This window comes from Pyrus communis, chromosome 12 (assembly GCF_041283825.1).
Source record: "Pyrus communis isolate YQ-2024b chromosome 12, ASM4128382v1, whole genome shotgun sequence".
NCBI classification, from domain to species: domain Eukaryota; kingdom Viridiplantae; phylum Streptophyta; class Magnoliopsida; order Rosales; family Rosaceae; genus Pyrus; species Pyrus communis.
Window position 1 is genome coordinate 4,951,043 of NC_142576.1, and position 25,968 is coordinate 4,977,010.

The 25,968-nt window shown below is 36.6% G+C and overlaps 4 protein-coding genes across 6 annotated transcripts; 3 read left to right on the forward strand and 1 right to left on the reverse strand.

Moving 5' to 3' along the window:
* Positions 1 to 838: 838 nt before the first annotated feature.
* On the reverse strand, positions 839 to 3,545 carry LOC137745510 (uncharacterized). Its single transcript, XM_068485474.2, has 9 exons — positions 3,259 to 3,545; positions 3,100 to 3,162; positions 2,945 to 3,000; positions 2,421 to 2,514; positions 2,196 to 2,256; positions 1,803 to 1,884; positions 1,644 to 1,699; positions 1,361 to 1,424; positions 839 to 1,214 (listed from the first exon to the last, which is right to left on the reverse strand). The coding sequence occupies exons 1-9, from the start codon at positions 3,394 to 3,396 to the stop codon at positions 1,151 to 1,153; spliced, it is 678 nt and encodes a 225-aa protein (XP_068341575.2). The 5' UTR covers positions 3,397 to 3,545; the 3' UTR covers positions 839 to 1,150.
* A 3,273-nt stretch (positions 3,546 to 6,818) lies between these two features.
* Positions 6,819 to 11,982, forward strand: LOC137744973 (uncharacterized). 2 transcript variants are annotated; one of them, XM_068484810.2, is made up of 9 exons: positions 6,819 to 7,440; positions 8,021 to 8,206; positions 8,443 to 8,535; positions 8,908 to 9,090; positions 9,169 to 9,271; positions 9,353 to 9,538; positions 9,639 to 10,855; positions 11,012 to 11,424; positions 11,517 to 11,982. In XM_068484810.2, the coding sequence occupies exons 1-9, from the start codon at positions 7,138 to 7,140 to the stop codon at positions 11,575 to 11,577; spliced, it is 2,745 nt and encodes a 914-aa protein (XP_068340911.2). In that variant the 5' UTR covers positions 6,819 to 7,137; the 3' UTR covers positions 11,578 to 11,982. The 2 variants fall into 2 exon arrangements, with proteins under 2 accessions (XP_068340911.2, XP_088537522.1); XM_088681396.1 differs by lacking the exon at positions 8,021 to 8,206 and having other exon boundaries at positions 6,858 to 7,440.
* A 3,834-nt stretch (positions 11,983 to 15,816) lies between these two features.
* Positions 15,817 to 20,269, forward strand: LOC137745852 (putative serine/threonine-protein kinase WNK5). Of its 2 annotated transcripts, XM_088681062.1 has the most exons (8): positions 15,886 to 16,772; positions 17,383 to 17,648; positions 17,823 to 18,046; positions 18,121 to 18,278; positions 18,370 to 18,709; positions 18,827 to 19,168; positions 19,261 to 19,661; positions 19,816 to 20,269. In XM_088681062.1, the coding sequence occupies exons 1-7, from the start codon at positions 16,671 to 16,673 to the stop codon at positions 19,638 to 19,640; spliced, it is 1,812 nt and encodes a 603-aa protein (XP_088537188.1). In that variant the 5' UTR covers positions 15,886 to 16,670; the 3' UTR covers positions 19,641 to 19,661; positions 19,816 to 20,269. The 2 variants fall into 2 exon arrangements, with proteins under 2 accessions (XP_068341984.2, XP_088537188.1); XM_068485883.2 differs by having other exon boundaries at positions 15,817 to 16,772; positions 19,261 to 20,269.
* A 194-nt stretch (positions 20,270 to 20,463) lies between these two features.
* Positions 20,464 to 23,032, forward strand: LOC137745853 (uncharacterized). Its single transcript, XM_068485884.2, has 3 exons — positions 20,464 to 21,297; positions 21,693 to 22,053; positions 22,489 to 23,032. Exons 1-3 carry the CDS (start codon positions 20,858 to 20,860, stop codon positions 22,696 to 22,698), a joined length of 1,011 nt encoding a protein of 336 aa, XP_068341985.2. The 5' UTR covers positions 20,464 to 20,857; the 3' UTR covers positions 22,699 to 23,032.
* Positions 23,033 to 25,968: the final 2,936 nt, after the last annotated feature.

Sequence of the window (25,968 nt, forward strand, 5' to 3'; positions counted from 1 at the left end):
ATAACTTGAATCAATAGCATGTAGATCAATTCAATAAAATAATAAATTACTCATAAAAAGAATGATTAAAACGCAATACTCCTCTGATTGAATATCAAACTCTCTTTAGCGGAGCGTCAAGAGCATGCTAATAATGTGTTGCAGGCCTAATTTACTGAATCATATAAAGGACAGAGAGAGGGGTGCGGCACAGTAGAGAGAAGAGAGAGATGTATAATTGTGAAGTGTGTTCTATTTCACCCTATTGTGACTTAGGGCAGGTTAAATTCTTACCCTAATAGGATTACAACTATAATATGATAATATCTAACCCTATAGAATATTGCAAGATATCCCTAGATACACTAAGATTTACACAATCACATTACTAATCTAATAGAACTGCAACACACATGAGATTTTATGGACTACTCTAACATTCTAATTGAATACGCCCATATTTTTTTTAAGTTTTATGAACTCCCTTAAAATTTGATTGAATACTCTTGAACTTCTACGAATTCATTTAAATTCGTGATTGAATACCCGTGAATAAACTCTTTTAAAATCTTTTAAACCCTTGAATACGAGCCCTAACCCACAGCCGGGGGGCTTACGAACCATTCTTCATTGTATGGAAAATTAAAATCCAACTGAAACTACTATAATCTGTGTTTGATCGGAAATACTTAATAATCGTAGGATTAATCTCCACATCATGATTAGATCAATGCCCACGATCGCATCTACTCCAGCCGCCTTCTGATCAAATTAACGGTTGTATATTTCATATTTGTATCTATGTATCTGGAAATCCATGTCCAGAATGCATTGACATCTCAAAAGAAACATGTTAATCTATGCAACAAACATGTTCTTAGCATGGTTAAGTATCCTTGAGGTACAACTGTGAGAGTTTAAACCGTTTGTGACCAAACATATCAATTGCGGACATAAAAAGAAGATTTCAGTCTGATTAGTTAAAACTCTGACCAGGCTTTCGGGCGTTTAAATTTCATTCAGCTTTCTTCTTCTAGAGAGATTGGAGAGAGTGAAATCAGATAACAACATACACGTTCACTGCATCATACCTACCCCAACTAGTTTCATTTTCTCTTTCCGACTGAGTTGCACATGCAGACGATATATTGACGCTTTCAATGGTGTTCTATCATTCAACCTTTGCCACACCTCCAGCAGGCATGTTGCTTTCTGCAACTCTCTCCCTCACGAACCTGGAAAGAATAGCAAAATTTCACATTACCAGAAAAATAGGTAGAGCAAAGCTTGAATAACCATGCAACACTGATTGAACTTTGATAGCTTGTTCCTAAACTCTATTTTCCAGGTAACAAAGTAGCCCAATATTTCAGAAGCATACCTTGCTAACTTGTCCCGTGATGATTGCAAGATGTATATCGACAGAATAAAAGAAAGCATGAGACCTGTTGAATGCATGAAAATGGTTAGTAGCAACAGTGTCAGAAAAGCCCTACATTTAAGTGTTCTCTCAACAAATATATACATTGATCACATTAGGTTCACATATGTTGAGCGTCAAAGTAATGGTATGTTCTTTAAACAGTTGGTTTGAAACTTTGAAGATAAGGCTTGGGGGAAGGATAATGAATACACAATGACAATACTCAAGCATTGATTTTTACCTGATCCAAACAGTACATAAAATCCAGAAGTCACGTCTATCTCTGATTGCTCCTCCCTGCGTGCATACGACAAGATTATGTCACATTTCACAAAGTGCAAATCCGAAAGCCCAAGACTTACACAAATCATAACTAAAAGATAAGTGAAGTGATGCGGACCATGTATATCTGACCAGCACATGCTTTGGCCAGTGCTGAGCATCCCAAAATTGTTTGCGAATATCTGGATGGATTTCTAAGTCTGCTCAGACAGAAGAATCCACACCACAACGGTTATAAGAACTCCTCGACCAATAGCAAAATTAACTCAAACTATAGGTGCTTTTTGTTTTCCAAAAATGATATTAAAGCTCGAAATATATCAATGACATCAAAGAGGCCTATTCCCTCCTTTTGTTTAGACTGACCTAAATGATGAAGGAACTAACCAAAAATATGATAAATGGATAAAGTGCCTGCATTACAAGACAGACCCTTCCAAAGGGCCAGCTTAACTCACTATGATAAAGAATTTGAACTAGATTAACGAAGGAGCAAAATGGCATTACGTACAGTGGTGAGGCATATCCACAACTTTAGCAGTGACACCATGCAAATCACTTGCCGAGTACCTCTGTATTGCATGCAAGTCAGTTTTCTAACAGATAGATAAACTTACAGAATCAATTGTTTGCATTATCTAAAAGAAGCTATTATCCCAGTAAGCGACTACTTTCCATTTTCCCAAAGGATGATGGCGTCGAAATTATGTTCTAATGCACATAACTCACAACTTACCAAATGGATGTCAATCATTGGGACCTCAGAACTTTTACGATTTATCACAAAAAGCCACGGTATTAAAAACTTTTCTCTCCCAACTTGAAATGATCTGCACAAGAAAACTTCCTGTAAATATGAATTTGACCAGACATGTTCGTAACCATATATTTCCAGAGCCTATAACTGAGGACATCCAACCATTACCCAGAGAACCTAATTCAGAAGCAAATATACAATCTACAGCTTCGGTTTTTTTAATCAGATGTCACAGAAAACTTAATGAAACTGTTAATTTATTGGTAATTCTAACATTAAGATTCCAAGTTTTGCACAATGCACATTCAATTACAAAGTAGATACAAAAGTAAGTTCAGCTACCAAACTTCAAATTAAATTACACAAACTATCTCGATTACGAAATGTTTCACCCTTACTTACATACATAGTTAGCTGATTCTTAGCAATCTAATAGTGATAATATAACGAAAGAAACGAAATGTGAATCGAAAGACGGAACTTTCAGCCTTAATTATACTCACATCTTATAAGCATCAGCTCCTGTATAACCCATTGGCTTCGCTATAGGAACTAACACCTACAAATTCATAAACCAGAAAAATGAATAAATTTATTGACTATGAAAAAACACACAAAAACCTGAAAAGAAAACCCAAATTGAAAAATACAAATTTACCTCACGATTGACAGCAAATATTGGGCAATGTCGACCGATCATATCATGCCATTCGGTTTTCATCTGAAACCACGAAATTGCACAAAACTCATTGAAAATTAAACAAAACCCATTAAAATTGAGCCGAAATTGGATGAAGGTTTTAGAGAGAGTACGGACAGAGTGATAAAGACCCATCTTGCTCATGGAGACGATGTCGCCTGGCTTGTAAGTGGCAGATATGCAGGGAATTGACAGAGAAATCAGCAGAGGAAGAAGCAGGAGTGTGAATCTCGATCTCCTTCCAGTTCCCTCCATCTTGTAGATTCTATCGCTCTGAAACTTTAACTCGATCTTCTGAAGCTGGAGAGGTTGCAGATGAAGCCGTCGCCGGGCAGAAATGTGAAGGAAAATATTATTTCGGGTTTGGAGTTTGGATCATTTGGGTCCGGCCCACAAACATGCAGGAGAGTTGCAAGTGGACCTGGCTATACCTTGTAAGCCCCTTTTTTTTTTTTTTTTTTTTTTTTTGGTACATCGATATTTTTACACTAAGGGATAGAGAGTTTGACTAAATCACACAATGACCAGCCTAATTTGGTATTGAATTCACCATCTACGAGATTCGAACTTGAAACCTCTCACTTCTAAGTGAAGACAAATATTATTAGGTTATAGTACTGATTAGCATTGTAAGCCTTATATGCCAGAAACCAACCAAACATTTTAACGAATTAGGCCCAATAGATTTTTTTTTATGTACAATTAATATTGGCAAAGAGGAAACTAGACTCTGGGTAAATATTTATCACCAACTAAGTTAATTACACCAACATTCTCTAAGATTTATCAATTTTTCACAAAACCTCTTCACGTTTGAGGCATTACACTAACACATTTTCATGTTTTAATTCACTTTCACATAACACCTTCAGTTAATTTGTTAGTAGATTTTGAGTGAAGGGGCTATGTGAAAGTGAATTAAAACTTGAAGGGGTGTTAATGTAATATTTTAAACGTGAGGGGTTTTGTGAAAACTCAATAAACCTTAGGGGGGTGTTAGTGTAATTAACCCAAGCACTATATACAACGAAATTAAATTGTAGTGAGCTAATGTACAATGGCAAAATCGACAAAATTGAATATACAAGAACTAAAGTGGAAAATTGAACAAATTACAAAAACTGAAAATGAAATTTGACATCTGAATACAAATTAAACATTAGTGTTCCATGTGATGTTATGGTGTTCGTATAATCTTTTTATGTTTTGTTTGATGGGATACAAGTTGAGTGGATGAAATTTTGAATGGAACATATATTGTTTGACTTCTTACGTATAAGAACTTATTGTTTTTAGAAGACAACTTACAATTTAACACATACGATTAAAGTCTTTTTTTTTTTTTTTTGGCCGGATGTTAATAAGCTACTTCTCATACGCATCAAATTGTAATTCGTAGATAAATAGCCAAACAATATATGAAATTAACAGCCTCCAATTGATATCTCCCCACCTTGTTTGGTTAACGTTCCTATTTGGGCCATATCTTTTTTAGTCAAAATTTTTTTTGCCAAATTTCTCTTTTTGGTGTAATTTTGGACCAAATGTCTTAAAGATTAATAAATGCTCCATGTGGATGTGGACTTTTTGAGAGATTTTTCAGGGTATTAGGAACACAGCTTGATACACTAAATGTCATAATACAAATTGTTTGACATTTGAAAAAAATAATTCAACCATTTATATTATAAATTTTGATTTACCAGATCATGTTCTTACACTGAAAAATTTCTCCATTTATTGGTTGGTTGGGCCACTCTAGATTCTAGACTCTAGTTGATCCTCTATGTTGCCTTCCTCCAACCCCTCATTACCCTCTCATTATGCTTTAGGGTCACTAGCTATCAAATTTGGAACTTATGCTAACCATCATCTATAACAAATTAATAGCATTTCTATTATCTCTTATCTCTAATATTAGAAAGTCATAAGTCAAGTATGGTGTCTCAAGGCTTCACCAAAAAAATTTCGACTAAAAAGCCCCCCAAACAAAAAAAAATTACAACTTCAAACATAAAAAAGGTTATAATCTGCAAGGGCATTTTGGGACAAAAGATAAAAACATGCAACTTCACAGGAGAGAAGAAGAACGTGGTGTTGTTTGAAACTGCTCTGAGCAGTTGTGTTTGGTTTATCTCTTTCACGATGATATGTATTGTGTTCAATCAACCTAGTAAAAACAAAAACTAATTTTTCGATTAAAATCAACGAAAGACAGTTTGGTGTGATAGGTTTGTAAGTGGTGAATTGTTTTGATAGTTAGGATTTTATTTTCAACTCATAGTGTTTCGGGTTCATTAGTGTATTGCCAGATAGTTAATGTCTACTTCTTTAACTCAATACGTCTGGAATTCTAACCGTTTACCTTCCAATTATACAAATTAGTATAAAATATAGCTTATAATTAAATTCAAGATATTATACCAAGTGAAGCGTTCACCTCGAGGGATTTAAACGTGGGATTCTATTTTGTTCTTTAGCAATTCCATCATCTTACCACGTGGGTTAAAGGGAACGAAAGAATTAAAAAACAAGTGACTCCACCAAGAAAGGCAAAAGGCAACGATTTGAGCCATTTGTTACCTCCGTCCTAATACGTCAAAATGCAATAAGATTATGTTATGCAATGAGTCACAAGGTGGCATCTTGTAAAGTTGCAAACAATGTCATATCTACATATTGGAAAGAGATCGAACTATGATTTCACTCTATTTAAACTAGAATAGTTTTGAATATCGTTTTTATCAAAAGAACGAAACAGAAAAGAAAATAATGTTACTCCAACTTGGCTAGGTCGATTTATACTCACCAAACGCGAACGGCTAAGTAGGTTTATATTAGGATAAAACCTACTTGAACTAGACTCAACCAAATTATTTTTTCTGGTTAAATTGATTTGAGGCCTTGTGGCCCAAATTGAATCCCGATTTCTAATTCAGATAATATTAAAATCATAGTACCAAGTGGTTTAAAAAGTAAGTTACAATTAGTTTAATCTTGCTCATACAATCCGCCGAGTTGTACCTCTACTCTTCAAAACTTGGAGGGTAAAATGTCGACCTTTGGCGCTTGAAAATGTAAATTGGCAAAGAAAACCCTTTGACACAAGAAGGAAGTGTGAATGAAAGAAAGAAGAGAGATGGACAAACGACAAAGGACACAACTACGCTTTTATGATTTAAGGTTCTCCCTTAAAAAAAAAAAAAAAAAATTCTTCTTTGTTACGTACCATTAAATATTATGAGCATTGGAATTTGGAAAATCAAAATTGGTTTAGATTGTGTTTATTGGGGTCTCGTAAATTTAGATCATTCAATGCTTATTGTATTTAATACTACGTAGCATGAAAGTAAAACCCAACAAACAAAAGAGCAATGCTAAAAAGACCAGCTTTTAGACCAAATTTTGTAAGTCATATAAGGTGGTTGTTGATTATTACTTAAATGTTGATTAACGTTATTATTTTTTATTGATGACACATCATATAATTTGTAATTATGATGCTTGACTGTGGCCAATGAAAGGGTAAAATTCCCTAAGAACCTCTCCGGATCCTACAAGATGAATAATCATAACTTACTACTAGTTGTTATCTTTTTATAAAGAAAATTATTTTTTTAAAATTTGTCTATTTAGCATTCCCCAAAAATAAATAAATAAAAATAAAAACCTCATAAAAAAACATAAAATCGACAAACCTACTCGTACATAGTATCACTTGGAATCCATCCGAGAAATTCAAAAAAAAAAAAAAAAAAATTAATAACCACTTCGTCTCCCCAAAACCGCAAATTGCAAGTCGTTTCGTTCCAATCACACCGTCGTTTTGCCCAACCGTCCGTACCAATCTGCAAAATCTGATCGCCCAAATCAACCTTCGATTTTTGCAATTCGCCGACACCACCGTTGTTGTCGTCGTTATGGTTGTACGGTCAAGCGGCGTGAGGATTTCCGGTTCGGTTTTTTTGTGATTTTTCGGTAAATTTCTGTTATTTCATGGGCGATCTTCGGGATTGGTCGCCTGAACCAAACGGCGCCGTGTTGGAGGAGAGGGAGAGGGCTTCTTCGTCATCGTCGTTGTCGTCATCACCTCCTTCCCAATTTTCATCGAATCAACAGGCGGCAGCGGCTGCTTCTGCTTCTGCGCCGACGTCTGTTAGCGCTGAGTACTGGCTGAGGGCGGAGGAGGCGACGCAGGGGGTCATAGCGCAGGTGCAGCCCACTGACGTGTCTGAGAGGAGGAGGAAGGCGGTCATCGATTACGTTCAGAGGCTCATAAGAAGTTGTCTTCATTGCGAGGTCAGTATTTTTATACGTACCAAATAAATACGTCTTCCGTACATACATACGAATGTGAATGAAAGAAGTTGAAATTGGTGCCGTACGATGTATTGGGCTGCAAAGATTTGTTTGTTTTGTTGAAGAATTTAATGTAGGACAGAAGACCGAAGCACTCGGTAGTTTAACCTCTATGGTGATTAAAGCCGTTAAATTTGATTGTATTGTTCGAAAAGTTGAAAATTTCTTCCTTTAGCTACACAAAACTTGGACCTTGAGTTTAGTTACAAGTAATGTAGTTCATTGGTTCAAATGGTCTACATCGTTTGTATGATTAGCTCGAAAGTTTACTTAAATCCGCGATTATATCTACGTTTTATGTGAATAGGTAATGTAAGTCGGTATAGCTTCGAAGATTTTTACTTCGAGAGAGTTGGGTGCTTGCAAATTCAATTTCTCATTATACCATTTGATTTTTCTCAAACTCAGCAATGGTCTTTTCGATGACAAACTTATGATGTCATGACCCTATTTGATATTTGTCGGGAGGTGGAGGGGGTGTAACCACGCGGGCATATTGATTTTACTTAAATCGTTGCAGGTGTTCCCATTTGGGTCTGTACCTCTAAAGACCTATCTGCCTGATGGAGATATTGATTTGACTGCTTTTGGTGGTATGAATGTTGAGGAGGCGCTGGCCAATGAAGTCTGCGCTGTCCTTGAAAGGGAAGATCAAAATGTGGCTGCTGAGTTTATGGTGAAAGATGTCCAGTTGATTCGGGCAGAGGTTTTTAGCTTTTACCCCTTAACTTATTAGATTGATGATAGGTATAAGTTACAGCTTAGTGTTGATGCTGCCATGCATGTCTAGTCAAGTTTTTGTGTTGAGTTTATGTTGTGTAATTGCCTTTCCTTTAAATTAAATTACTACATGTGAGTCGATGTGATTAGTCATTATTTTGATTCTAGTTAACTCAAGTTTTGATTTTCCTATGTAAAGAATGTTTGGTTTTGTTGTGGCAGGTCAAGCTTGTAAAGTGCCTTGTGCAAAATATTGTGGTTGATATTTCCTTCAATCAGTTAGGAGGGCTATGCACACTATGCTTCCTTGAGCAGGTAGTCATTCATACAGAGCTGAACTGAAAATGAAGTTCGATTTGTTACATATGAATTGAATGTTCCAGATTTCGATTGTATAAATGGATTCTTTTATTGGAAGCTCTGAGTTGTCTAATGAAACTTGTTTTTCAAGTCTTCGGTAGAAAGAGTATGTTGATTTATGCCTTATAACCAATAACCTTGAATGTTATTCAATTGCTACTCAGTTGAGCGGTGACTCCAACCTCTTCTATCCTTTTCAAGTCATAGTTTTACTTTTGATCATATGTTATGCTTTTGGTGATCTGAGTGGTTTGTGATTTTTATGGCATTTATATCCCTTGTTCTTTAGCTTCGCTAATCATATCCATGATGCTTCTTATTGCATAGGTTGATCGCCTCATTAGCAAAGACCATCTTTTTAAACGCAGTATCATACTAATTAAAGCCTGGTGCTATTATGAGAGCCGGATTCTTGGTGCCCATCATGGTTTGATTTCGACATATGCTTTGGAGACTTTGGTTCTGTATATTTTCCACCTCTTCCATTCATCTTTGAATGGTCCTCTAGCAGTGAGTGCTTTAATGCCTTAGCACTAGTATCCTCCATACCTATGGCATAAATTTAACTCGCTGTTCAATGTTCTATAGGTCCTATATAAATTCTTGGACTACTTTAGTAAATTTGATTGGGACAGCTATTGTATCAGCTTGAGTGGTCCTGTTCGTTTATCTTCTCTTCCAGAACTCTTGGGTGAGCAACATCTTTTTGTATTGGTGCCATGCTGTATGGGCAAATGTGTTTAATTGAGAATCTTTGTGATCCATTTTGTAGTCGAGACCCCGGAAAATGGTGGTGGTGATCTATTGCTGAGTAATGATTTTCTCAAGGGATGTGTGGAAAGGTTCTCAGTTCCTTCAAGAGGATATGAGACAAACCATAGAACATTTCAACCAAAGCATCTTAACATAGTTGATCCGCTTAAAGACAATAACAACCTTGGCCGAAGTGTGAGTAAAGGTGAATTAATGTCCCTATAGTCCTCCCGTTTTGTTATTCTGTTTTTTTTGGCGGATTTTTCTATTGATTAGTTGATGACAACCTGCATTCCTAAATACAGGCAACTTTTACCGAATAAGAAGTGCTTTCACATATGGTGCTCGTAAACTGGGGCGCATTCTTTCTCAGCCAGAAGTAAACATAGATGATGAGATCCGAAAGTTTTTTGCAAACACATTGGACAGACATGGAGGCGGACAAAGGCCTGATGTCCAAGATCCTGCCCCATGGTCCATATATGAGGGGTATGGTAATGTGCCGTTATCGGTAGGTACAGTGTCACAAGAAGATCAGACACTTTATGAATTGGAGTCTGCCTATTCTAGTGGCATGATTGGGGAATGTGGGTTAAATCATCAGAGATCAGGGAATGGTGAAGTCACAAGTGCTCATATACCTGGTCAAGGTCTGACTAGACCGCATGAAACTGATATGAAACCTGATCAAGATGTTAATGGACCACTTGAAAGCAGTACGAAGGTAGCATCCCCAACAATGTTATTGGAAGAGGACAGTTCCCCAAATGGAATTGCTCTTTCCGAAAGGCGTCTTACAGGGGATGCAAAAGACCTTGCTACCTCCAGATTTCAGGGTCTTACAATTTCAAATGATGCTCAATATCCTTTGACGTCCAGTTGTGAAGTGAGTATATCTCCTTTAGGTAAAGTACAGCATGCACCTCATCTCTGGTCCTCTCACTCATCAACTGAAGATGGGGACATTGGCAATGGAAATCAAGATCAGCAATTGCCAGAAAACTTTGGTTCAGCTGATAATTTTGTTGGAAACCAGGATGAAAATCAGTTAGGTTGTAATCAGGAAGCTCCATCTCCTGTTGGATCTAAGCTCCATCCGTCACGGTTGAGTTCTGTTGTGTGTTCCTCCGATGACTTCTATCCTAGTTATTATCCAATGTCAAGTGGTACCGCTGGAAGTCCCAAACCTTATAACTGTTTAACAGATCTGAGTGGGGATTACCATAGTCATTTACTTAGTCTAAACTATGGGCATCGGTGGTATGACTGTGAGCTAAATGTGGCAATTCCTCCCATTATGCCACCTCCGGTGCACCCACAGTTTCAGGGCAAGAAGCCATGGGATGCAGTTCGAGAGTCAGTGCAGCTCAGGCAGAATGCATTTTCCCATATGAATGTCAATGGTGTTGTCCCTAGGCCACCATTCTATCCGATGAACCCACCAATGTTGCCTAATGGCATAACCTTTGGCATGGAGGAGTTGCCAAAGCCACGAGGAACCGGAACGTACTTTCCCAATACGGTATACTCATTCTAAGCCTCTGAAATTTCTTGAAGTCATAAAATTTAAGGGCCAGATTTTTGTCAATCTGCTGGTCGTTTGCAGTTTCTCTTTTCAGCTATGTTTCAGTTGCTGGGCCTTTTCATCTGAAGTGCTTTTACGCATAAAATTTTGCAGAATCATTTCAAAGATAGGCCTGTGACGCCAAGGGGAAGAAATCAAGCACCGCTGAGGTCTCATCGTAACAATGGCCATGCCATGATACCATCTTCAGAGAATTATACGTCGGACAGATGCAGTCGTGATCTGTCACAACTACAAACGTCTCTTCATAAAGGTGGGGGAAAAGCTGGGTCTTCAGATAGCCCCACTGGTTCCCCTAGAAGGAAAGTACACCCTAATGCGAATGGTTCAATTCATTCCTCTGAGAAAGTTGTAGAATTTGGGGCAATGGGGCATCCCCCAACAGAGGGACCTGCAAATGGCAAACATACAAACGCTGGCTCATCATTCGGTCAGAACTCAAGCAGTGACCATTTATCACCAAGGATGCAGTTGACAAAAGCTGAGTTGGTTACAGATCAGGATAGGTATTACAATTTCATTTGTTTTTAAGAATTCTTAGTCACCGATAGTGAACACAAACAGGACTCCGTTTAACCTTTTGTTTTTGGACATGTAGGATCGCTGCACAGTCATACCGTTTGAAAGATGAAGAAGATTTCCCTCCTTTATCGGCCTGACAGCAGCGTGAGTGATACTCTATTTATAAGGTTGGTAGAATGAAAGAGTAATTACAGTAATTGCTAACATACCGGATTGAGCCTGTTCTCTGCTTATATGGCTCTGCCGCAAACTTTTTTTGGAAGCGTTACATATGGAGTTAGATATTCTGTTTGTTGGAAGCCATTTGTACATTTCAAGTTATAAGTTTTACACCCTATAAAATCTTGATAGCTGTGCGCTGCACCGAGTAGTCCATGTATAGGTTGGTTTGGTTAATCCTTTTTCCCCAGGTTTTGTTCTCGCCGTTGCCCCCACAGGTGATTGTAGGAAACGCTTGTTCGAAATATTGTTGCTGATGTTTGATGTAACTTACATTCAGAATCCTTTTAAGTAAGACAGATTGTCGATTCAGTGGTGCAAAAGGGCCTGTTGGATGGTTAATTGTTTCCTTTTAATGGCGTCCACTTGGTCGACTTTGTGGCATAACTTTGGGGTATTGAAATATCTTGGTCCTTTAGCAATAGCAGAGTCAATTTGATGTGCTGAGATTTGGCCTTTGGAAAGAAAAAATCAAACGAAAATGATTTTGGTTCAAACTTTTATGCATTTATCCACGGCAAATGTCTACAAATAGAGTCCGGTTACAAACTCTTAATAAAAAATATACGGGATATTAAATAGTCAGCGGTCCATGGATAAATCATGGTATGGTTAACTGTTATTGACTTTTTAGTATATGTCCAATTCATATTTTATTTAAAAGTTCGTATTCGGTTTTGTATAAAGGTGGTACTATCCACACACTCATTGATTTCTCACACCTATCTCAATTTTCGGTTGTCGGGTCTAATATATTAGAGAAGATTAATGGACAAAAATTAACAAAAGTGCTTGTGAGGTGAAAACAAATGTGTGAATAGCACTACCTTATATGGGCTTATGGCCATTCACATGCTAGGGGCTAGTAGCTCCAGCCGGTTGAAGGAGCATTATCCCTGCATTTGAAATCATATGTTAAATTCCTTCCTTCCTAGTATTGCTTGCACAAACCAATATTTAGTTTCATTGGCGGCACCAATCCTATAGACAAATATAATGTATACATCGTTTGTCTGTTAAATACTTGTCATGTGGTGAATCAGTTTGACGAGAGAATATATAATGGGAGCTTTCACATAAAATCATGATTGATTTTTGACGAAGTTGGAGTTGAGGCAAGTATATATATTTATAGCCTTCCAGCTATTATGCTTACTGTGCGGGCAATGCAGACGGCCATATTATCGGACAAAAATATTAAGGTGATGCAGGAACAGGAAACATTCAACCATCAACATTGTGTTACATAATTTCTCTTAGTTTTAATTCATTTATTGTTTAAAGCAATGTTTTATCCTTTCTCTCATTTTTTGGGACCTTCTCTTTGCCTGGGCTATTTTTTTTTGTTTATTTATTAAAATCAAGCGATATTCTTAGTTTAAACTACATCAAGATAAGACGAGAGTTTGAATGCGTGACACAGTGGACTGAAGAAGAAAGTCCTAACTACCATAACAATTCATCACTTGCTTGTTTGGACTTATTTAGGTTCAAAAAGAAAAATTCAAATTTTGAGGTTAGCATAGGTTAGATTTTTTTAATTACGGGAGCAATCGACCACATGCCCCAAATTTAATCTTACTTATAAATAATTTGAATTTATAAATTCTACTGTGCTTTTTATTTAAATCTATGAAGTTTCTTAGTTCTATTTTCTTTTTTTGCCCCAAAAAATGAATAAATCAAGATTGCTGAAGTGGGTACTTGGTATTGAACCCACAACTTGGGAAGTGTAGATTTAGGTTAGCCACTGACTATTCCAATTATTGTTCACCAAACGATATAAAACAGCTTCAATTATCAAGTCGGTCGATGACATAAAAATGTATATGCAGTGGTTCTTATAAAGTCTGTATTTTTATTTTTCATAAGACCAACTTCAATGGTTGGGTTTGATGCAAAATTTAAGTTTTAAATTCAACCAAAGTTCCTCTAATTATTGAGCTAAAAAAAATTTTAGGTTAAAATTTATTTTTGGGCCAAATTTAATCCAGAAAATGAGTCAATATTAGTAGCTGGGACCTAGTTGCTAACGCTTTTATTTTTTATTTTTTTAAGTAAAGTTGGTCGCTTAGGGAAACACCACAACTATTATTTTGATTTGACGGCCCAAGTGGTTGGACTGTTGGTTGAAACAACAATCCATATTCAATTAAAAAAATTTTAAATTAAATTTATAAATATATTAAATCCAACAGTTGAAATCGAATATGAACAAATCTAACAGTAAAAAAAAGATCTAGCGACTCAAAATTAAATCCAACATACTTAAAATTTTCATATATCGAAATTAACTAAATAAAAAGCTCCATTTTTTATTTTAATTCTCATTCTTTGCAATATTCTTTTGAATCCTTTTTAAGTGCATGCACAATGTATTTTTGTCAAACGATTACAAGGCGTATGCCATTTGATCTAGCATATAAGAACATTATGTGCATATATAATTGTATTATGCTTTCTGAATTATTAAGTTGTTCACAAATTTGGGCAAATTGTATCATCACACATGGTACATATTATTTAATTTCCTCAAAATGTATTATTGTGTTAATTATTCAATCTTTATCGACAATAAAATATAAAGTAAGGGTTTATTACTAATAAAACAAGTAATTAAGGTCAACCCTACACTTGTAACAAATCACACATTCGGGACAAAGCTTATGATGTCAACAAATATTTTACTTTTAAAAATCAATTTTAGTGCACACCTGGGAGAGATTTTGCAGTGTGCTGAGAACATGATCTAGTATACCAAGTGTAATAATATAATTAGTTAGAAACTTGAAAGAAAAAAAATCTAACCAATTATTATGACACTTGGTGTACCGGACCATATTTCCGACACATTGAAAAATTTCTTCACACCAAGGATTTATACAGAGAGAAGATAAGAATAAAAAATGGTGGTCGGACTCTTTCAACAAGATGAGTGTGTTCGATCAAAATAGAAAACTTGAAAATAAAATATTGTGATAATTCTTTGCCAACCACATCACTAAGTAGTACCTCAGCTAAAATGGATTACGGTTTCTTATTTCGTGGTTGAGAATTTTTAACCATTATAATATTATATGTTTATGTTTAATCACTGTTCTAAAAATCCCCACCTAGCGCCGCCTAGGTGGTTGACCGCCGTCCCGATTAATGTTTAGGCATTTGAAAATTAAGAAATGACACCTAGACTTATTGAGGCGCCCACCTAGACCCCATAGGCACCCACCTAGACACCAGCCTAAGTTGCAACTTACTTAAACAGAAAATAGATAACTTTCATTTTGCATTTTATTTTTTCAATAAATTGTAAGAGACTTGTTGAATACTTAAAGGAACACACATTGTATACTTGTGTTTAATTAGTGCCAACGAGGCTGCAGGCTCCATCTTAAGCAATATTTACTTGTCCAGCTTCAAAAGATAAACTTATGTATAATCAGAAATATATTCTCAAGTCATGTGATGAATGCAGTGAGACAAAATAGAGATGGAGATCAATCTCCGATTACATGTAAGTGTCAGCCAGCCTCCAGGCTCTAGCTATGTGTAACTGAAGTTAATGATAGGTTTTGAAGAATAAAAAAAATTCACGTTGAAGAACTAACAAAATAAATTACAATATATATATGAATGGTGTACTGCTACCACCAAAGTCTTTTGTGATAATTCTCTCACACCTATCAGCCTTGCGAGTGGAAATATGGAAGCTGGAGAACAATATTAGCATGATTGGGGGTGAGCCGATGACTCGTTGTTCTGAAATCTTGACAATTCCCTCCTCTCAAACTATGTATGAAGCTCCAAAAATCAGATAAGGATTAGGGTTTAAGTTAGAAAGAAACCAAAAAAGAAAGTCGAAGTCCTAAGGTAAACACAATCGAGATGAGGTATTTAATGTTACTGAGTGAATTAAAAGCCTCAAAATTGAAGACCTGGCATCTGAGTGTTCTGAATCTTTCTGCTCTCAATACTGTGCAGTTTCCATCACAGAAAAACCTAGACTTCCCCTTCCCAATACAATCACTCACTTAAACAATATAAACCAGTTAACACTGTCAACAATAATGTTCCTGTTCCCTTTTGGGGCAAATTGGACTCCTTCAAATTCCGTTAGCTCCGTCAAATGGGGACCCCCAAAAAAAAAAAAAAAAAAAAAAAAAAAAGGAACAAAGAAAAGTCCCTCCTATTTTCGTTTATAACATGAACCCATATCCCAACATTTTTCCACCCCCACCTTTTTTTCTATCCATATTATTGTTTGCAAAATTTGCAAGGTTCCCAGATCTTTCCAAACTCAAAAGTCTCTCTCAAACTAATCAAATCTCAAATTTTTTTTCCATAATTCTGATTGATATTAGGGTTTTTCTTACATCCACAAATGGTACCATCAAAGCACAGCCACAGATTCTTCAAGTTCAGGATTAATATTCCAGTTCCATGCCAAAATCCAACATGTGCTCAAATGATACTCTATGTTTTTTGATATTATTGGGAAAATAGTCCTCCTCCACAAGCTAGGTTCAATTTATTTCCAGTACATTGGTTGACAAATATTATTCTCTCTTCCCTACCACACCCTACATCTCAACAGTTTGCTCCATTTAGTCTGTCCTTTTCTGAAAAAATATCTTTGATTTGAATCGGATCTTCTTCTCTTCCTCTATATTTAAATTCCTTGGTACACCTTCATCTTCTACCCAAATGGTTACCAAAAACTTCGAAAGATCGTGTGGTGTTGTGGAAATGGCTTGGATCATGCTCAGCGTTGATTACTCGAGGCTTTTCTGGTTGCTGTATAGAGTCTTCTCTTATGAAAATCATGAGGGAAAGCCTCGGATTTCCGAGCACGCAGAGAAAAGTCTTCCACAAGCATCATAGTAAGTTAGTTAGTGTTGAATTATAAGTTTATAATTACTAGGTATTGCGTACGTAGCATATAATCAAGTGAAAAGTTGCTGGGACTTGTTTGTGGTCGGAGAGTTTCAGAGGGTTGTTTGATTAGTTCTCAACCATGAACAAGAACAACAGCCGGATCGGAAGCAGGTCTGCCAATGGAGGCAGGCTACAATCACCTGCTTACATTGAAACAGATCCATCTGGTCGCTATGGACGTGTAAGTTCCTTTTACTATTTCTATTTTTTATATGGTCTTTAATTAACTAGTTGCTTGGGAAGTATAATTTGTAGTTATATATATGTTTTCTACTAAACTATTTTAGAAATTTATATAGGGAATAAGGTTTACACATATTTGACAAAAAAAAAAAAATAGGCTTACACATATTTGCATGCAAGAAAATTACCATATGATGATTAATTTTTGAATTCGATACTCATTAACATTAACATTAAGTTTATATTTTCATTAACCAATATTTTAGAAGAACAAGAATATAATTTATGAACCAAATGGATGGTTAAATAAGTTAGTTCGTTTGCCGAGTCAAACTTTCATGTTAATTTGTACATCATATTAATTTAAACTGATTTAAAACGGAAAGTGTGTCATCCGATCAGTTTTATTCTTAAATTAGCCCAATTTGGTGATGCAACCTGATTGATTTTTATATTCTACACTAAATTTATCCTGCGTGTCTATTTGTAAAGACATGTTTCCAGGGAAACTGGGAAATGGATTAATTAATTTGGATGATAATTAGTCAGATCATTAGCGCTAATTAAGAGGGCAGTTTTGTTCTTAATTGATGTTTCTTTCCGAGCAGTTCAGGGAAATGCTTGGCAAAGGAGCCATGAAGACAGTTTACAAGGCATTTGATGAGGTCCTCGGAATGGAGGTGGCTTGGAATCAAGTCAAGCTTAATGATGTCTTTAGTTCACCGGACGAACTTCAGCGCCTATACTACGAGGTCCACCTCCTCAAGAACCTCAATCATGACTCCATCATCCAATACTACACATCTTGGATCGATGTTAATCGCCGAACCTTCAACTTCATCACCGAAATGTTCACCTCCGGCACTCTGAGAGAGTAATTAATTAACCTCACCACTAATAACTAATAGCACACAACATGACTTAAATGTGTTAAGGTAGTAGTTGATCATGGTAAAATATGGCAACTGGAACTTCTAAGTTTAAGTTATTTGTGCACACACGAAAAATAAGGGTAGCGAATTTGACACTCCAATATTAATTTAAACAGGTACAGACAGAATTACCAGCGAGTGAATATTGGAGCAGTGAAAAATTGGTCCCGACAGATCTTGCGTGGTCTGGCTTATTTGCACAAACTTGATCCACCTGTGATTCACAGAGACCTCAAGTGTGACAACATCTTTGTTAATGGCCACCTAGGGCAAGTCAAGATTGGTGATTTGGGCTTGGCTGCTATTCTTCGTGGTACGAAACACGCCCACAGTGTCATAGGTAATGATATTGAACTAAATCTCTCCGATTATCTTCCTAATTTTTTCAATTTTAATTTGCTTCTGTTTCATCAGGTACACCAGAATTTATGGCGCCTGAATTGTACGATGAGGAATACAATGAGCTAGTAGACATATATGCCTTTGGCATGTGTGTGTTGGAAATGCTTACTTCAGAATATCCCTATAGCGAGTGCTCAAATCCTGCCCAAATTTACAAAAAAGTTACTTCAGTAAGTTTCGTCTTCAGTCTTCACTTGCTCAGCAATGTGAATGTGTGACATTGCATGACACATGTATATATTATGTGACTTTTGCTTTCAGGGGAAGCTACCAAACGCATTCTACAATATTGAAGATTTGGAGGCTCAACGATTTGTAGGGAAGTGTCTGGAGAATGTTTCAAAGAGGTTGCCGGCACATGAGCTATTGCTAGACCCTTTTCTAGCCTCTGATGATGGAGAGCTAGCGTCTTCCCCAAGAATCCCAATTCTGAAGTTAATTCCTGATAATGATCCAGTCGCGGAGGCAGAGGATGAGGAGGATGAGCTACATTTTGCCGCTGAGGTTGATTTGGAAAGAAGCACAAACATGATCATCACTGGAAAAATGAATCTAGAGGATGATACTATTACTCTCAAAGTTCGAATTTCTGACCTGGACGGTAAATCCTCAACCCTAATTTAAAATTTGCACTATATGACTAACTGGTCATGTAGATTGAAATAGACCCTTAAATTAAGAGTATGTAATCTTCTGTATTTGTGATGTTTTCTTGCAGGGAAAAATGCTAGGAACATATACTTTCCCTTCGACATTTTGAACGACACTGCGATTGATGTAGCAACGGAGATGGTGAAAGAATTAGAAATCAATGACTGGGAACCACCAGAGATCGCAGGGATGATAGAAAACGAGATATCTTCTTTGATTGCGGGTGGTAAGAAATGTGGCTCACCCCAAGATTATCATCCTCATCAGCACAGCTTTAACTATGAAGAAGAAGATGATAATAATGGTGGTATCACCCATCATCCTTTCTACGCATTCTCTTCCTGCTCTTCATCCCAAAATTCTCTTCATGCTTTGAGCTCTCACTGCAAGAATCATGATTCGCTTCAAGGTACATTTATGAAAATAAAAAAATATCTACTCAATTAGTCTTGCTTGTCTAATATTTTTCAAATGCATTTGATCTGATATATTTTAATGTAGGTGATCTGTTTATGAATGATGATGTGAGTTCTCAGAGTTCATTCGACTCCTTCGACTACTCCAACATAAGTTACTACTCAGGCAATGAAGATGATCTCCTTGACATGAGCTTCGGAAAGACTACTCACAAATCTACTCGGTTTTGTCCTTCAAAAAGCAGGGTTGCAAATACTTACAAACATTGCAATTCACAACTAGATAACCATAGACCTCAAATATTGAATCATCATCATGAAAGAAAATTACCCAAGATTCAATCACTCATTGACGTGCGCAGCCAATTGTTGCACAGGTCACTGGTGGAGGAGGTAAACAAGAGGCGGTTGTTTAAGACTGTTGGGACAATTGAGAACGTTGGGTTTCAAACACCAGGAAGCTAGCAGTTGTAGTTTCCTTGGGAGGCAAGTAACAAGTTTCTTTATAATTGCAATGTACTAGTGTGTGCGTAAATAAATAATGGTTGTTAAAACATTCGAGCCATAAGAAGATTTTATGGTTCATGATAATAACCGTTGTAGATTATGATTGTCATGAACCTGTGACCTAATTCTGCAGAGTGGACTTCTCTTTTGTGTAAAATTTCAATCGATTCTCGGGAGTTGGATTGCCCATGACGCGAATCATGCAGCTGACCTAGTTGCCTCAATGGCCTTGAAGAAGATGAGCGATGGTATTTGGGTCTCGCGTTACCCATCTTCTTTGGTTCATGTTCTCTCGAGGGACGGCCTCCCATGCCCTCCTCTTAACCCATAATGCTTCTGGGCTCAAGCCATGGCCAGTTGCTCTCCCCCATGATTGTGAGCCTCAATGTTTTCGTAATTGCATGCTGGTTCGTACTCAAGCCTAGTGAGGTTGGTTGCTGCTGAAATTCTCTGTTTCTTTTAGTCTAGTCTGTTGTTTTAGCTTTCTATGATTCTAGTTTTGCTTCACAAGCCGCCGTGTCTTTGTTTGGGCCAGTGTTTAAAAATATTGGCATAAGTGGAAATATCAATATGCAAGCTTATAAAAATATCGACGGATACTCGAATATGGATATTGATATCGGTTGTTTTTTATGGAAATGATTGAAATTTAAAATGAAACTTTAGGGATTTTTAAACATTGGCTTGGAAGAAATATAAGAGTTTCTCCAATGTTTAACATTTGTGTAATCTGAATGATATATATAAACTTTTGCTTAAACTTAATGAGTTTTACTGATATGAGATGAAGTTTATACTTCACCTTCCATTTTTCTTTGATTTTGTGAATACTTCCATGAATATCTGCCGTATTGAAGAAATTTTAAATACTAGTTTGAGCCATTTTTGTTCTGTTTTAAAACTTTACACTGATCAACCCGTTTCGCATAAATTCACAAAATTTGAGTCAATACCATCACCAACGCCACTAAGGCCCATGGGCCATGGGTCCCATGACACCAAACTAACAACTCACAAACTCAAACAAGTCCAACGTGCAAGCAATTAAATCAAATTAAATTAAATTAAAGAAAAAGGTGCCACCTTTTCTATCTTCATATGAAGAACTGATCAACCAACCTCACCACTGATTACTGATCACCCTCCGATTCAGTTGGCTGCTATCCTACGTCCCCATGGCTATGATGCGAGCCAAGGGCCGCTTAACCACGGTGGACCCGCCTCCTTCTCCAATCCCAACCGGTAGAGGCTCCCGCTCTGCGGCCAACCAGAACTTCATCCAATTCCTCGACAAGTCCCTGCAGATCCCGGAGCTCACCGCGTTGCCACCTTCGGGCTCCGGCACACGTCACCAACTCCCTGCTGTTGTCGACTTCCGATCGCTCTCCGCCGAGTCCTTCGCCCGGCTTCTCGCCTCGGCCAAGCAGTTCGGCGCGTTTCGGATCAGCAATCACGGGATTTCGGCCGAGGAGTTGGGATCCGTGGTTCGGGAAGCCGAGTCGGTTTCCCGAAACGACGGAGTAATCGGAAAACGATTCATCGAACGCATTGGGAATCGCGAGGACATTAAATGGCGCCCGCAGGTATCGGATGACAAAATATATCGGGACTTATGGTAATTAAACACCGCGAAACACTAATCTCACTTATTGGTTATTGCAATTTGCAAATACAATTGTTATTAACACTTCAGAAAAGTTGTTCACCAATACGACTTCTTACTGCAAATTCCGAGTTGCAATTTGTTATCGAAGTATTGTGTCACGTTGATTACTTGAAATTTGTCACCCACACTTAATGTAGTTAATTTTTCCATGAAAATTGTTGTTGTAGGAACTCGAAATTTTGATGAAAAATTTAATGGAGTTAGTATAGTTGAGAAACTGCAACTAATTAATATGCGAATTGTAACTCAAGTAAATATTCATGTGAAGACTGGGAAAATTTCCCAATTTGCAACTAACCCTAGTTTAGTGAAGTTCATAACTTATGTTGTTCACTGCTTTGCAGCAACAATATGGAGAAGGTTGCAAGAAAAGTTCAGGCAATTGCTGAGCAGCTGAGCCAAGTTTTTAATGGAAATGCAGAAAAGCAATTTGAGAAGATTGGAAGTGAAATGGGAAATGTAAAGTTATTAAGATACAATCACCAAGATCATTCCATGGAGCAAAACCCTAGTAATAATTTTTTACAGAATGAGATAAATAATGGCAGCCACATTCACATGCGCGAGAGCGATGATGATCATGCTTTGTGCCTTCACCTTCCGCTTGAGCACTCTCAGTGTAATGTCCGATCAGAGGGAGGCTCTGCATTGCTGTTTGATGCAGGGCCAGAGACTCTAGTCGTCACTGTTGGAAAGCAACTAGAGGTAACTTTGCTGAGCTCTTGCTTCTTTCATTTAATGTAGAACTCGCTTGAGACTTCTTATGTAAAATACCTATCTGCCTACAAGTATCTTTGTTGAAAACTTGAAAGCGTTTTAATTGCAAATAGGTTTAAAATTTTACTAAAAATTCAAATTCTTCCTACAAAAACACTTAGAAGTGTGTCCTTGAAAAGAACGTGCTAAGATGCTTTTCTAAAAAGAACTAAAAAATGCATTTAAAATCTTTAAATACTCGTAATATTTTTCCATCAAACACTGTCATATGCGTCTTTAGTCATTTGAAAGCGTATTTTAAATGATTTTCACATGGTGCTTAATTATATGTTGTTCATGTATTAAACTCTAGCTGTCTAGCTTGTGACATTTTGCATTCAGTGCCAAAACTTACGTGGGTTTCTTTTGATTTGGAGCATGCAGGGATTTAAACGTGTTTCAGGGGAAATGATCTTTGTCCCAGACAGTAGAAGCCAAGCCTCTTTCTCCATACAACTCAAAGTTCCATTGGTTTCAAATTCTAGAAAAATTTGTAAGACAGTTTCCATTGCTGATCAAATCATCATTGCAGTCATTCTATATGTACTGTACACATTTGTTGTATTTACATACACACACATCATCACTTCATAGAAACACACTATACTTTCTTTACTCTCTTTTTTGGGTGAGATAATTGATTGGGGTTTGAGGATTTTAAGGATTTTTCTTTCTCCTTGTCATCACGAAACTTACACAAGGATTGTGTATAGTATGGGATCCGTGGCTTGAAGGGTTTTGGTTTGTTCATTCCTTTGAATCGTATTGTACATCTAGATTTAAAGATTTTGTGTTGTCAGTTTGTCGATTTGTTGCAGGATTGTTGCATCTCATTATTGTATGTATTGTGTTGTGAATTTGTAAACATTTTATGCATTGTGGAGTTGTACAATGTACATGTTCAGCTTATACATGCAACTGGTTTTCATTTCTTGGAGTTGCAGCGTCTCTTGTAGCAAGATCCACGAAGCGAGCATCTACCATGTGATGTGTCATGCAATAAACCATAAATGTACATCGTGTCACACAATAAAACTATAATTAGTTACTCGGTAATGTTATCTTAACACGCAACTGGAATATAAGTGACTAGAAAAAGAGAGTATAATTTCTAATAATTAGAAGCGTGAAACTATATCCACTATCAGGAATTGATGCTGTGGTGGTGGTGGTCGCGGAATTGGCACAATCTCGAGTAGTGAGTACTGAGTACAACCACAGGAAACTTCCAAGGGCGGCAAGCGCATCTTGCCCGACATGAAGGCAAGCAAAATGGATTAACCCAATTGCCAACCGTGCATAGAGAAGCACAATCCCTATGACACAACTCAGTAGGCGATTGAGCTGTTCCCAGCACAAGCATGCACATCAGAATCAGCATTCTCAAAACCCTATCACTCAGCTTAGCTCCTCTTTCTTTGGTTTTTCTTATTTTCCATATAAATTACTTCCCCAAGTTTGATGGTGGACGACGTGGAACTTCAAGCCACATTGCCACAACTGATAGGACCCTCTTTCTAAGAAATATTGTAGCTATCATAATTGATAGGGGGAATTGAATTTCTGTATCAATTGCATTTCCTTTGATGAGGTTATTAAGGATTACAGTGATGAGCACAGTAATTCCACCAAATTGGACCTTTTTTTAGAGGAGGAGGAGGCGGGGGAGGGATGTTTGGTGCGCAAACTAAATTGATGGGTGCACCTAGAATTGTCTAAATCATTTTTTGGGTGCAATGGTTGGCATAAGGCCCATTTTATGACGTGTGACGAGGAGAAACTTTATTACTACTAAATCATGTCATAGCCGTTGGTGTGTTAAGAAAAAAGAAATAGAATTGTTATAATTGAGTGGAATAATAACCTCACTTACCGGTGTTTCGAGTATAATGAAAAATCAATCATTGATAAAATCCATCCCGTTCATAGTTTATATTTATTTTGGCAATTCCATTCCATTTTTCATGATTGGCATTTTGGAAAGGCATATTTGTCAATTTGCCCCCTAAACTTGTATAGTGTTGCTAATTTCTCCCTTGAACTTTAATTTTAGCCGATTACCCCATTGAACTATTATAATTAGCCAATTTTCCCCTTGAACTTTAATTTTAGCCGAATACCCCCCTGAACTTTTATAGATAGCCAATTTCCCTCTTGCGTTAGATTTTAAAAGTTTTCCTCCAATTTTCCATCCATCCTGATCACGAAAACAATACATGACAACTATATGAGAGCAAAAACGATGAAAAATTGAATGAAAGTTTTTAAAATCTAATGCCAAGGGGGGAATTGGCTATTTATAAAAGTTCAGGGGGAGTAGTAAGCTAAAATAAAAGTTTAAGGGGGAAATTGACTAATTTAAAAAGTTTAAGGGGATAATCAGCTAAAATTAAAATTCAAGAAGGAAATTGGTTTCTGCATACAAATTCAAGGGGTAAATCAACAAATACCTCTTTTGGAAATATATATAAAACAACATTTTCGATGATTTGGTTACATTTTTTTCTTCGCCAAAGATTCTTGATTGATTGCCAGATTTATTCGGTTGGTTACAAATGAAAATTGAAAAGAGTGAAGCTTGGTTACTTGATTAATGTTTTATATTTCCAGCTGAATAGCAATTGGCAAGGGCAGATTAGATTTGTTTGGTTGAGACGTCACTGTTGGAGCCCCATATGACATAACAAGAAAAAGATTATGAGCCCTAGAATTAGATTGAATGTACAAATCAAACTCAAATTAGCTTGTATTAGGGGGTAAATTAATCAGAGAATCGTACATAATCTATTTATTGGTGTTGTCGGGGTCACTTTAATCATTTTCTCTTGTTAAATCACTAATCAATATCAACTAACTCTTAAGATTTGAAATCTGATATTTGGCAAAAGTCCATCTACCCTTATTAAGAAAGCCTGTACTTGGGACCCCCATTCATTTTTCTCCAATATACAACAATATCAACTGTGCATGCTTTAACAAGCATGTGAGCACCGGCCTATGAAGTGAAATAGTGTTCCACAACTCGTACCATAGAGAAACCTAAAAAGGACTTGCATTTGGTAAGACGGAGCTGTTACCCGATTTGCGAAACACAACTGGTTAATTAGGTGAGATTCTCTTTTGGAAGTCGACCGTGTTAACATAATCGTTGTTAATTATTGATGTATATGATCGAGCCCATTGAATCATATAGAAACGACTATGAGAATCAAGAATTCAAGAAGTTACTAGTGTTTGAAGATGACAGAGAACTGAAGAAGTTTTTCTCCGACTTTTATCGAGTGAAAATGAATCATAAAACATCAGATCTAATCTAAGCTCACTTTGCAATCCTAGTATGCATATATAGTGAGATAAAAGTTAGGATATTTTTTAATATATATTATGTATTTAAGACTTATAGTAGGATAAGGATTATGATTAATTTGTCTGTTTGTTTATAGAGGTATTAGTTGATTTGCTCCCTGAACTTTAATTTTAGCCGATTATCTTTTTGAATTTTTATAATTGGCCAATTTTTCCCTTAAACTTTAATTTTAACCGATTAGCCTTTGAGCTTTTATAAATAACCAATCCCCCTTAGTGTTGGATTTTAAAAACTTTCATTCAATTTTTCATCCATTCAATTTTCCATCCTTTTTGCCATCATACAACTGTCATGTGTTATTTCTGTGATCAAAATGGATGAAAAATTAGATGAAATTTTTAAAAATCTAACATCATGAGGGAAATTGGCTATTTATAAAAGTTCCAGGAGGTAATCGGCTAAAATTAAAGTTCAAGAGTGAAATTGGCTAATTATAAAAGTTCAAGGGAGTAATCAACTAAAATTAAAGTTCAAGGGAAAATTGGTAGTTGCATACA